Source organism: Crotalus tigris, unplaced genomic scaffold (genome assembly GCF_016545835.1).
Source record: "Crotalus tigris isolate CLP2741 ecotype Arizona unplaced genomic scaffold, ASM1654583v1 scf7180000017568.12009008, whole genome shotgun sequence".
NCBI lineage: Eukaryota > Metazoa > Chordata > Lepidosauria > Squamata > Viperidae > Crotalus > Crotalus tigris.
Window position 1 is genome coordinate 8,962,157 of NW_024096478.1, and position 12,756 is coordinate 8,974,912.

The window sequence follows — 12,756 nt, forward strand, 5'->3', positions numbered from 1 at the left end:
GGTTACACGCTGAATGCTTACTGTGGGCGGCATCCGTTATGTTTCATTACACAACTGACGTGTGTGGGAGTGTGTACAGAGATTGACTACATGCGAAAAGTAAATAATTTCTTTATTTTAAAAAATCATTGGTGAATTGAAAATCTTTTTTTTAATTTTTAGTGTAAAATTTACTATGAACCTCTGCCTTAAATACAATAAATTAAATTTATGTTAAGGACTGAATATATAATTTTTTAAATAAAAGATTAACAAGATATGAGTTCTGGCACCTTTTTTTTTTTTTTTACAAAAAAAGCACTGAACGTGACCGACATATTGCTATGAATACCAAGCATGACAGCAATTTCCTTTTGAGTGATCCACTAATTGTCCTTCATCTTCAAACAAGTTCTGAAGTCCTGCTCCTCATCATTTCAGTCAAACATATGCTTTCTAAAATATTCAATCAAGTTTGGGAAAAAGTGGAAGTTTTATAGCACCCAAATCTGGATTGTATGGTGGGAGGTGTAAGGTCGTGAAATCCAATCCATCCTATAGTATTGGGTGGCTCAGGAAGTATGAGACCCAGTGTAATCAATTTGCAGCAAAATATCCTTTGTGTTTCTAAATTCTGCCTTATCATTGTTTCAAAGTTTTGAGTGTTGCAATGTAATATTCTGAGTTAATAACAGTCCCTGGAAATTCATGCAAATAATACCATCTGCATCCCAAATTTCTGTAACCAAGAATTTTGAATCTCTCCCAATTTGCAGGTAAATCTTGGTGATGATTCACCATGGAGTAATGTTTAGTTCCTGTGCCATGTATCACTGGCTGTCATAGTTCTGTGAAGAAATATCTATTCTCATATGACAACAGTTGCTGGCAAATTTCAGTTCCTGAAGCTTTCATCTTTGCTGTCAGCATGAGAGGAACTTATCTTGTACAAACTTTCAGATATTGAAGAACATCAGTAACGATGTTTGATGTTCTTCATTGAAATACAAAGGTTGATATCAATATGTCTTTGACCCACCAAATTATTTTCCATCAGTTCTTCAGCCTTTCTCTTTTTAACAATTTTATTAAAAACTATATGAAACAGATAAATCTAAACTAAAATATTCTCCCCAAAGATAGTAAGAAACTGAAATCCCCCCCTTCATACTCAACCAGCATATCCAAAATTAACAAACTATTCCTTTCTTAGATTACAACCGAAAAATCTTTATTCCACATTTATTTATTTATTTATGAGACTTATATACCGCTTTAAGTGCAAGCACTCTCTAAGCGGTGTACACCAGTAAGCAATGTATATATATATTTACATTGCCCCCAACAATCTGGGTCCTCATTTTACCTACCCCGGAAGGATGGTCTCATCCCATTTTCTATAAACTCATCTGTAAACCTTCAACTTATTAATCAACAAAGGCCCAGTAGAATTACATAATTTTAATTTAATTACATAACAAGACAAGTATATAATCTCCCTTTCCATTTAGTCTAAATCCCCCTAATCCCTTTCAACAATTAAAAGTGTAATAATAATAATAATAATAATAATAATAATAATAATAATAGTAACGACCACAAAATAAACAATGTTACACAAAATGAACCAGCTAAAGTGCTCTGGGACATTTGAATTCAAACAGACAAGCATCTACCATATAACACCCCAGACTTAACAACTGTCCATAAGAAAGACAAAAAAACCCTGGATCATGGACATGGCAGTACCTAAAGACAACAGAGTAGAAGAGAAAGAACTGGAGAAAATCACAAAACACAAAAACCTGTAAATAGAAATAGAGTGACTGGCAAAAGAAAGCAAAGATAGATCAGTAGTAATAGGCACCTGGAGTGCAGTGCCAAAACAACTGGAGCACCACTTGAACACCATTGACGTTACCATTGTCAAGTCAGCTTTCCATAGAACAGATTATCAGTTTATCAATCTTAAAGAAGAAATTAAAATAATAAACTGCAACGGATTAAAAGGGCTTTGCTTAAGGTTGTGTGGGTCCATGAGGGCTGTTTTTACAGCTCAGAGATGATGGAACTCCTGACTCCCAGCTCATTGCAAGCTGCAGCTGCAGAAATAACAGTATCTCCTGTCTGCTCACAGAAGTCAGCTGTATGAAGTACAGGTTCAGAGAGTATTTTGGCAGCCGAGATCTCATATTCAGCTGCTTTTTCAGCAGAAATGCTACCACAATCCACCAGAGAAAATGCACATGCTAGCTTGCCTTGCTTCACTGGACGCCTCCCACCTTTCTGATATGAACCTTGTTGATTGCTTCCCCATTGACTTTGCTCATGGAAATCCAGCAGGAAAGGTTACAAACCTCATTGACTGCAGCTCCCTGCTACATGTAATTGTGAGCTAGACATCCAAGAGCCCAGATCATAAACATGTGCTTGCAGGAATGCTACAATGGCTGGAACTTTGAGGACTGGTTCTAGGTCCATTTTTCAATGTCACCATAACTTTGAAAAATCACTGAATGAGTGGACAGAAGCCAATGGATACTTGTACTCAAAAATTCAGTCATGTCACATTGTTTAAAGCACACTGATGAGCATGCAGCCTTTCCTTATAGCTACTTCCCACCAACTGAATTAAATAGGTAATGCTAAAAAAAAAAACAGATCAGAGCTTCTAACATATGTTGGTACCTTATAAACTGGAAGGAGTTACTTTTCATTCAACCTTTGTATAAGTCACATATGTTCATTCCTCACCATCAGGACTGGAATTTTCATTGTAGCCATTGCAATCATAAGTCAAATCAAATTGTTAGGCGGATCCATCTTTCCCAATGGGTGTTTGTTATTGTTTTTGCCAGAAATTGGCAAAAAAGATCCCAAATTATGATCATATGACCTCAGAATGCTGCAGCCAGCTGTAAATGTGAACTGGTTGCTGAGCACCCAATTTGTGATCACATGACTGCATAAATGTAAATACATATTGTAAGTCACATTTTCCAAGGTCGCTGTAACTTTGATCTGTGGTTAAATGAATGGTCATAAATCAGGATCTACCTATAAATTGTATGGAATGAAACAAGTAAATTCAAAGGGCTGATGGTTAAAAACTTATAAACTAGCCCAAACTTTTATTGTCAGGTCTCATATACTCATTTTGACTCTCATGAAAAAAACAAAAACCTAAAACCCTTTGATGATTTGAGCCAGACATTTTGTCAACCTGCAATCTTTCTTCAGTTCCAGACTTTCAAAGCTGATGCAAGTCTCTTGTGTCCTAGCCCCTGAACCTTCATTTACTGTTTCAAAACTAGTTCTCTGTATTTGCAATTATGTTTGATCCAAATGCAAGGGGGAATATGGAAAATAGCATCATCTTAGTATGCATCTTCCTGTTCCATTCGGAATACATCAAGCAGGAACTTGGCAAAGCTATCAGTAGATTCAAGCAATGCAGCAATTCTGATATGACACATGATTTGAGCTATACATTAAATATACCTAAAATGCAGCATGGCTTTATAGATAAGCTATAGCGTAGTAATAAAAAATGAGAAAGAATTTCACACAAAAGGATTAAAAACATGAGAGAGAGAGAGAGAGAGAGAGAGAGAGAGAGAGAGAGAGAGAGAGAGAGAGAGAGAGAGAGAGAGAGAGAGAGAGAATTGTATTACACATCCTACTGGGGGAAAATTTGAGCATTTTGGTCACAAATACATAAAAGTTAATCACAAACAAAATCCATTGCTTGCGATATACAACTTCCCTTGGAAATCCCTATGGATGCAAACACTACACGGAATCAGAGATCAGACTACAGATGGACAACGTCTTCTATGTCAGAGGCCAGAATGTAGTCAAGAGGCTGACAAATTAAGACATCCTTGGATTATGTAGGTTTCATAACTAAAATATTTGGGAGGTTGTTATGCTAATGCTAATAAGAGTCTTCCAGAACTTCAGACTTCACATTCCCCTTCTGACCTTTATTTTCACATTTTCCTCTGAACACTGTAGGACCAAAGATCAACAATTTTGTCACAGTTTGGCATATGAACTATAGCTCAGTCTGGGGCTCCTGAATACCAGGGACCTCATTTGGCTGCACACAGAGAAACCCCTTTCATAGAAAAGAACCCTGTGCTCATATGATCACCAAGGTATTTTAAAGGATCATGTAATACCATGCATAATGTATATCTAATCCAGATTCTTAAATGGTCCCGTTTCTACTGACCTTTTTTTCCTAATGACTTAAATAATTAAAAAAAGATATGGTGGAAAAAACTTCCAGAGGTCACCTTCTGTTAACCATTTAATGGGGAAGAGCTAACCTGATCTTCACATCTCTAATTAATAAAACTTTCAGTGTTTTTTTTTTTAAATCCAGACTTCCTATAACCGCAGGATAGTTAAAGAACTGCAACAGCGGATAGGAAAAATATATAATATGAATAAGCTTGTGATTTTTAATAGCAGGCATACACAGCTTAAGAGCCAGCAATGTACAGCTTTACTTCCAGGTAATGCAGCCACTCATTTATCATTCCCAATCGACATTTATTTAACCTTGGTGGGTTTTTCAAAATCTCTCCGCTGCCAATGTTTAAAGTTGTCCAGCAGGCTGCAAGTCTTATAGCCCTCTATAGGCTTGTATTACCTGTTCTGCACCATGCTCATTGCTATCCAATCCAAGGGGTAAACGTTTTTTCCAATCAGATCTTTAAACATTATGAAAGTTTCCATCAAAAAGTCCTAGTGGAAAAAATACAGATATTTATCTTTTATATTTAAATATCATACATTCCTCAAATACAGAAAAGAAATCTTGTTCCCATCTTGCAATGTAACTTGCATATATATTGCTGATTCGATTATATAGAATGCTTAATAATGACTGCAGCAATCGAGCAACAGAACAGAAAAAAAAAATAAGAGCAGCGCTAGCATTTTATACCACTCATTTTTGCATGAAATTGCACTGACATGGTAAAGCAACAAATACACTAAAATTGAAAAGTACCCGATTAAAAAAAACAAACTATCCAGCATTGATTCAAAATACTAGTTGATCGACATAATTTCCCACTTTTATTTTTTAAGACTGAAACTTCAAAGGCAAACCTGTTATGTAAACTAACATTCATTACTATATGCATCAAAAAGAAAAATAAACCAGCCCATTTTGAGATGAATGTGCTTGAGACTGTTTCCCATGAAAACTTACCACTAATTCTGAGCTCGTCTGAAAAGTTTCAATGTATGAAGAATAATGCTGATTATTCATTTGGTCCAGGATTGCTGTCATGCAGGCCACAAAATGACTCTGCAAAAGAAACAGATTAACAGGGATGAAATGTATATACATCTAGATTAAATCTAGATTAAATACATTAAGTGATAAAATAACACATTTATATTATGCCCGTAACACCAACCTCAACAACTATTTATCTTATTGTATGATTTAGTTCATGTTGTTTATAGGTTTTGTAAAATCTTATCTTTTTTAATATTGTACACTGCCCAGAGTCGTAAGATGGGCGGTCAATAAATTAAATAAAGATAAATTAAATTAATAAAAGTAACACATGCCAAATAATTGATGGGAAAAAAGAACTATTTCTGCTTATACTGTGTGAGCTACAGTTTTCAAAACTTCTCAAAATAAATAGACTCGGATGTAAAAATGGGCAACGTTTTGCTACACAGATACAATATCACAGTTTGGTACAGAGAAATTTAATATTATTTTCTTAAACAAATTAAAAAAGACAATACATTTTCAAGAAATTTCTAGAATTTTGTTTTGAAAAAAATGTGTTCTTAGAGAAAGTTCAAATAATCATAAAAATGTTAAGTCTACATTTCATTAAAAGGAGAATAATTCTATTTGTGAAATCCTAATACTGATTTCACTGAGCAAACAAAGCTGTGTAAAAAGGGTTGAAGAAAGAGAAGAGATTAAAAAAAAAAAAAAACCATCTTAAAATTAGCCAGGCTGTATCGGTGATAAAAATGTCAGCCACCCTTTCCAAAAGTGGACTCAGAATTAGAACAAAGGGGGAAAAAATCTTCCCTGAGAAGATTCATACATTTCTTGCAAGTACATTTTTACACATATCTTAATAATTCTCCCCCAAAACATGACTTGCATTTGTAATATAGCCAGTGTGAGCTGTCAATTACACCCATTTAAGTGTCATCTGTCTGCTTGAGATGTTTGAAGTTCTTTTAACTGCAGCCCTAAGAAAATTTAACACACAAGCTGACAAATGTATTCTTACTTTTCTAATTTGCGGATTTATACCTGTTCTTAAAGCATCAAGCTCTAATAAATCGTAGTAGATTAAATTTTCCTAGGCTGAAACTGGCTGGCATTTAACACTAAGCCAAGTACCTTTCTCCCAGAATTATTTTAAAAAATAGCTTTTTGAAAATTCTAAAAAAACAACAACATATATGCATGTCCACTACACACCAGAAAATTCAAGTTAAGGTTATCTGTCTATCAGACTTGCTTCACATTTAGAACGATTGCTCATTCTAATTGGAAATTTATACGTCAAACTAACCTGAGACATCTGACCTCTCCTTCCCTAAATGTATGTTTTTGATTGTTTTTAATTCTTTAATAGCAAAATACAAGGTGGCTCATGAGTGCAAACTGTCTGTACTTTAATATATCCAACCATTTTGTCTACTACAGTACTTAAAGCGAGAAATGAAGCCTCTTTAACTTCAGGTTGTAGCCACTAGAGGTCTTTTTTTTACTTTCATACCGTAGCTTCTATTCAGATGGTGCTGCTTTTTTATTTATTCCTACGTGAGCAGACCAGTATAGTTCTGGCATATAAACTGTGCAAATTACTACATAAATGATAACTTATTTCAGCTTTTGGAGTTACCTTTTCACTATTAGAGCTTTGGTTATCTATGGAGGTCTAAAAGGAGAGATTTGCAGCAGGTAATCCCAGATCTTTCAGGTAAGGATTTCTGTAGCTTTTGTTACTAATGCTCTTCTCTTTAAGAAAAGCTTATGTTTTACTTTTGAGAGGCAAATGTTATATTTTACTTTTAAGGGACAGGCATTTCTGGATCCTATGGAGATGTTAGAATGTGAGTTAAAAATTGCAGTTGTTTGAAGATCAGCTTTGCTATTCAAATGTACTGATTTTATTGCCTCTAGAAACCAAAAAGAACTCTCATAAGTATAAACAGTAGAATCTTAGATATTCAAGATTGCTCTTTTCATTTGATTTGAAAGCTTTTCAAAATATTCCTGCTTATCCTTCCCAAAATGATTTCCACTAATCCCTTGTGGCTTAAGCAACATCTTCGGAAAGATCCTGTTCAGCAAAATAAAAACTATTTTTAAAATGTAAATCTCTCTGAAAAAAGCCAATTCTCAAAATCTGGCTATTTGTGTACTGCAGCATTGTAAATGCATTGTTGTCCTACATGTGTGTGCAGATTTACTAACTGCAAATGGGAACAGTGTGAACTAACAGATGACATGCTTTGTTTTATTAAAACAATTCAGCTGGCAATAGAGTTAAAATTATGGTTCTGCTATCCAGTTTTGAGTCACTGATAACTGGGTGCTGAAAATACAAACTAGAGGTACATTTTCATGCTGAAACATTGTCTCATACCAGTGCCATTCAGTAACTTCACTTTATAAGCAACTGACCCTTAATATTGCCATTAGCTGTCTTGTACTTACGGTAGTTCTGTAATCTACATCTCATTTTATCCAGTCAGGCTACATGACTGATTTCAAAGTATCTTTGCTTTGGAGTTACCCAGGAATGTTGTCAAAGCATCAAATGTACAGAACTGTACAAGTCAATCAACAGACTAGGAGATGGATGGAAGTGAGTAAGAGTAGTAGACTCAAGGTGTGCGTGACCATCCAGCTAATCCTTAAAGCAACTGCCTATTTTTGTTAATATTTTTTTAAAGTTTTGATTTGATGTCTAGAACCTAGGATGAAGACACTTTTCCCAAATAGCCACTCACAGACTGTAATATGCACTCTGGTACATGTGTAACATAAGAATGAGAACTTTGATGCCAGTTCCAAAATACCTAGCAACTAAGGAAATTAAGTAGTTTAAGCAGAATTTTCACATAGCAGATCAGCTATGCTTACTTCTGTGTCACCATACAAATAGGCATGAGTGAAACTAGATCAAACATGTACAAAAATAAGTATAACCATATGAAACATTAGATTGGTGAGGGAAATGTTTAAGAGAATGTTAAGAAAGGAAGATATAAATCTGTTTGGAAGATATGAATCTATTATCAATAGATGCAATCAATAATATACACAAATATAATGATGGAATACACAACAACCTCTTGCCATTTTACAGAGTTAATAAACTCAAAGATTAAAAAAAAAATACCGTTACCTAAACTGGCTGTTTGGAAATATGGGATACTGCCAGATTTTTGGGGGAGAGGAGCAAAGGTCAGGTGGGATGACAAAGTAGATATTACTGAATTTATATCTATCAGTAGCACACCAAAGCCAAAACAGCATGTCAAAGACAAATGAGATATTCTTTCAGTGACTATTGAAAACCCTTTGACATAAAAAGAAGTATGATGAGATGATTGATTAGTCTTTAAAAAAAATAGTCATATTGCACCGAGTAGCTTTACATACCTATGTTATGAAGCATTAGCTAAAAAACCCCCATTCTTTAAAATTTTAAAATGTAAGATGTAGGAAGTAAGGATTTATCCATATAAAAGAATAACGTGGCTTGATTATATACAGAGTTTAGTAAATTTACAATTCCTTGGAATTTAATATGTGGTTCTAATATGTGGGAGAAGAAGAATACCAGTTTACAAAAAGAGATGGCAAACTTCAGCACCTAGCAACCAAAACCTCATCATACTTTATAACACCAGATGGTGACAGGTTGCCGTAGTAACTTCAAATAACAGCCACCAGCACATAAATAAAGAAAAAACACTAATAGAAAGAGGGAAAGAGAACAGGATGTGAAAAGTGAAGCCATCATCTGATACTACCTTATCCTTTGATATTCTTAGACAATTGGGCACTCAAAATACAATGGGTGTCTTCTGCTTCCTCCCACTACACACACAATGTTCACTACCTTATTAGCAGAAAGGAAGCAAAAGTGTTCTACTTTCCCAACAGGGGACTAAATATCCTAAGGTACTTTTCAAAATATAAATGCAACTTCACACAACTGTGAATATAGAATAGAGCCAATCTCAGATATTCAAAAGTTATCTTTCTTCTGGTTCATACTCGCATTCAAGTAATAGACTTTATTGGGTAACTGAATTAACCTTTGTTAGGATTTACAACATACATTGAATCATAAGTAATCAAACTTCACCCAGCATGGTAAACCAACAACAAGAACTACTAATTGCTTACTTAAGGTTAAATTTAGCAGGTTGTGTAAAATCAGCTTTCTTCAGTTGACCTGGTTAAGGGTAATGTGCAAGATCAGCCCTTCAGACAGAGAATGTCTGTGTTCATATAGAAATTGCTTATGAACATTGTCAAGCAACTTTCTTTAATAATTGTGAGAGTAGAAGGGAATGAGAAATTTGTTCTATTAGTGAATCACAAAACTTTGAATGCTAATGAATTTGTCCAGAATATTGATAGTTTACAGTAGTAACATACAATATTTAAAACCACCGCAATAGAAATTAAATTGTCCATAGTAAGAGGTGTAATAATACTATGCACTTGTAATAAACAAGAAAAAATAATAAAAGGGGATTAAAAACAAAAGGCAAAAAAGAAGAAATAACACAATAATAATAATAAAATTGTTTTACATTGTTATTTTAGATTTATTTTTAAATGATTGTTTATTGCATGCTGCCCAGAATCATGTTTGTGAGATGTATGGCTATATAAAGTTGATCAATGATATAAAATAAAAATAACATAGTTAAGGTGCTGGATTACAAACCAAGAGACCATGAGTTCAAATCCTCCTTCTTTAGGTATGAAACACTCACAATATTTCTCAGCCCAACCCACTTCACAGAGTTGTTTCAGTGGAGAAATATGAAGAATGAGCAGTATGTTTATTGACTTGAGTAATACAGTTTTATTAGCTATGAATCTAATAAAGAAAATAAATCTAAAAATAGACCCAGTTCATGGCACTCATTTTTTTTAAAAAAAAAGTTCGTTCTCCAACATATGCTATTTCACACAACAAAATAAAAAGCAGAATCACCAGTTCTCAGCTCTTTTCACCACATAGAACTAAGGAACAGAGCATCTCCCTGGACGATCCATTCAGAAAGATGAATTCCAGTTGAGTAAGTATTCCCAAACATATCTAGACACCCACCTGTCTAGAGCTTTAAAGGTCAAATTTAGGCCTTTGACTAGGACCTGGAAGCCCATTGAAAGCTACTGTGAGTCATGAGCATCAGATAATATATGGGTCACTTCATTTTGCACAAACTGCACCTTCTAAGTGGTCTTCAAAGAAAGTTTCATTGCTGTTTTTCAATCCAATTGCTGAATTATTGTCATCACAACTGATATATTAGCTGTTATATCAAAGGCCTTCCTGTTCACAACTTCTACCAGTAGTTCTTCCACCACCACTTCAACAGTAGCCATGAGTCCAGGAAGATCACAAAACTACAGACCTTCTTTCTCAGGAATAGTGTCTCCCTGTTAGAAACAACAGTGAAGCCTACCAAAAGCCTTGATTCATAAAAAGCAACTTAGTCATGTTTCTCTACAGAATCCTACAGGTTTGAGACAGTTGGACATTAGCAGTATATCCACAGCAGCATTAGCTGGTAATATAAAGCTGAGTATCACTTTAACATTGATCATACCATAGCTTGAACTGATGGATGACCCAGGAGCATCATATCAGTATTAAAAAAGTATAGGTGTGAATACTGGATCTTTGGACACCCCATATGGGAATTATCACCAAGGGTCCCTTTTTTCCCTTTCTGGAACCGTTCATTAAGGAAAGAGGAATACCACTAAACCCCCAGCCCTTGTAATTGATCAAGAAGTTTATCCTGATTAAGGTAAAGATAAAGATTTCCCCTGTCCAGTCGTATCCAACTCTAGGAGACTGCTCATCTCCCTCAGTTTCTTAGCTGAGGGAGCCAGTGTTGTCTGAAGACATTTCCATGGTCATGAGGCCAGTATGACTAGATGCAGAGGTGTGCAGAATGCTGTTGTCTTCCCACCAAAGTGGTATCTATTTATCTATTCACATTTGAATGGCTGGGTGAGCAGGAACTGGGGCAAGTAATGGGAGCTCACCCTGTCTCATGGTGCTCAGGTCTTGAACCCAAGCTGTCAACTTTCCAGCTGGCAAGCTCAGTGCCTTTAACTCCTGAGCCATCATGACCCTCTCTTATCCTGATTAATGATATCAAATGTTAAGAGATCCTCATCTAGGTCTCAACAAAGGTAATCAGTTAGAGTATTCAGTGCCATCCCTACTCCATTACCAAGTCCCATGAAACCTGAGTAAAAGTGGTCCAAATAATCTATTTGTTCTTGAACAATCTTTTAACATTATCTCAAGAAACATTGTAAAAAAATAGAGATGGCAGTAGATATATATCAAGTAACCAAATGCAAGGAAGTCCTCCTAGGAAAAGGGCATGACACAGCCTCATACAGTATAAGGGTTCTGGCATCACCACTCTGAAAATGAGGAGTTAATCGTTTTGGGGATTCAACTCATTGTGCCTCTCCGAGCCCCAGACCATAGCCAAATAGACATAGGCCCAGACCACAATGTGCAAAATTCTTCCTAGAAAACACTGCATTTACTTCTTCAGAGTCTACAAGCCAAAGTGAATTTCAGATGATTATTATATACACAACAATGTGAAAACACAGCTGCCAGTTCTTTCGCTGGTGTTGGCTTTCATACACATTGAGTTCTTCCCAGAACCTATGATGTTATAATGCATCCATGTAGTATATGTGTGGATTCAGGCAGTGTGGCCTTTTGAAATTGACAGGTTGAAATTTTGTTAATGCACAGATTTTCTAAGTGCCATCCAATATTTTATATATATATATATATACATACACATACAATGGCTGGTTTATGCTATAATCTTCCAACTTCAATTTTCAGTTCCTGATACTTTGTGATCTTCTCCAATTGTTTGTCTTCTATTCTAGCATCCCCTTGTATTGTTATTGTTATTATCTATTCACAACCATGTAAACCTAAAACTACTAGTTTTTCAGCTGATGTAGGTCTTCATAGGCTTCAGTTTCTTCCCAAGAACCTAAGATATCATAATGTAATGGATATAACTTATACATTGTGCTATAATGTTGTTGTTGTTGTTATGGTTCTTTGCACAATCATCCAGATGTTTAAACTGGATTTAACATTTTTATCTACTATCAAGTCCTTCCTTGTTATTTCATGAGATAAAAGGTAGCATCACAAGATGTAAGTTGTTCCAAGTAAATCTGCATTTTGCAATTGATTGATGGTGATTTTTTGTCAATGCCAGTGCTGTTCAGCTGGTGCCCCAGATGTTTTGGGGTTGCACCCAAGGTGCCTATTATCATTGGTAGTATCTTTGCTTTCTTTTGCTACAATTGTTCTATTTCTATTTACAGGTCTTTGTATTTTTTTTCCAGTTCTTACTCTTTTATTCTACTATCTCCAAATACTGCCATATCCACTAACCAGACTTTTTTGTCTTTCTTATCAACAATGTTTAATCTATGACAGGTGGCAGGTATTG

The 12,756-nt window shown here is 35.1% G+C and overlaps 2 protein-coding genes across 2 annotated transcripts in view; one reads left to right on the forward strand and one right to left on the reverse strand.

Moving 5' to 3' along the window:
• DOCK2 (dedicator of cytokinesis 2) overlaps nucleotides 1-12,756 on the reverse strand; it is a 308,188-nt gene that overhangs the window by 89,432 nt on the left and 206,000 nt on the right. Inside the window, exons 28-29 of the mRNA XM_039353200.1 lie at nucleotides 5,207-5,305; nucleotides 4,640-4,734 (exon numbers count right to left, since the gene is read on the reverse strand). Coding sequence (XP_039209134.1) covers nucleotides 4,640-4,734; nucleotides 5,207-5,305 — 194 coding nt within the window. The remainder of the gene's footprint in view (nucleotides 1-4,639; nucleotides 4,735-5,206; nucleotides 5,306-12,756) is intronic.
• The window catches only part of INSYN2B (inhibitory synaptic factor family member 2B), a 108,381-nt gene continuing 102,446 nt past the window's right edge, over nucleotides 6,822-12,756 (forward strand). Inside the window, exon 1 of the mRNA XM_039353215.1 lies at nucleotides 6,822-6,965. The gene's annotated coding sequence lies outside the window, so the exon portion shown is untranslated. The remainder of the gene's footprint in view (nucleotides 6,966-12,756) is intronic.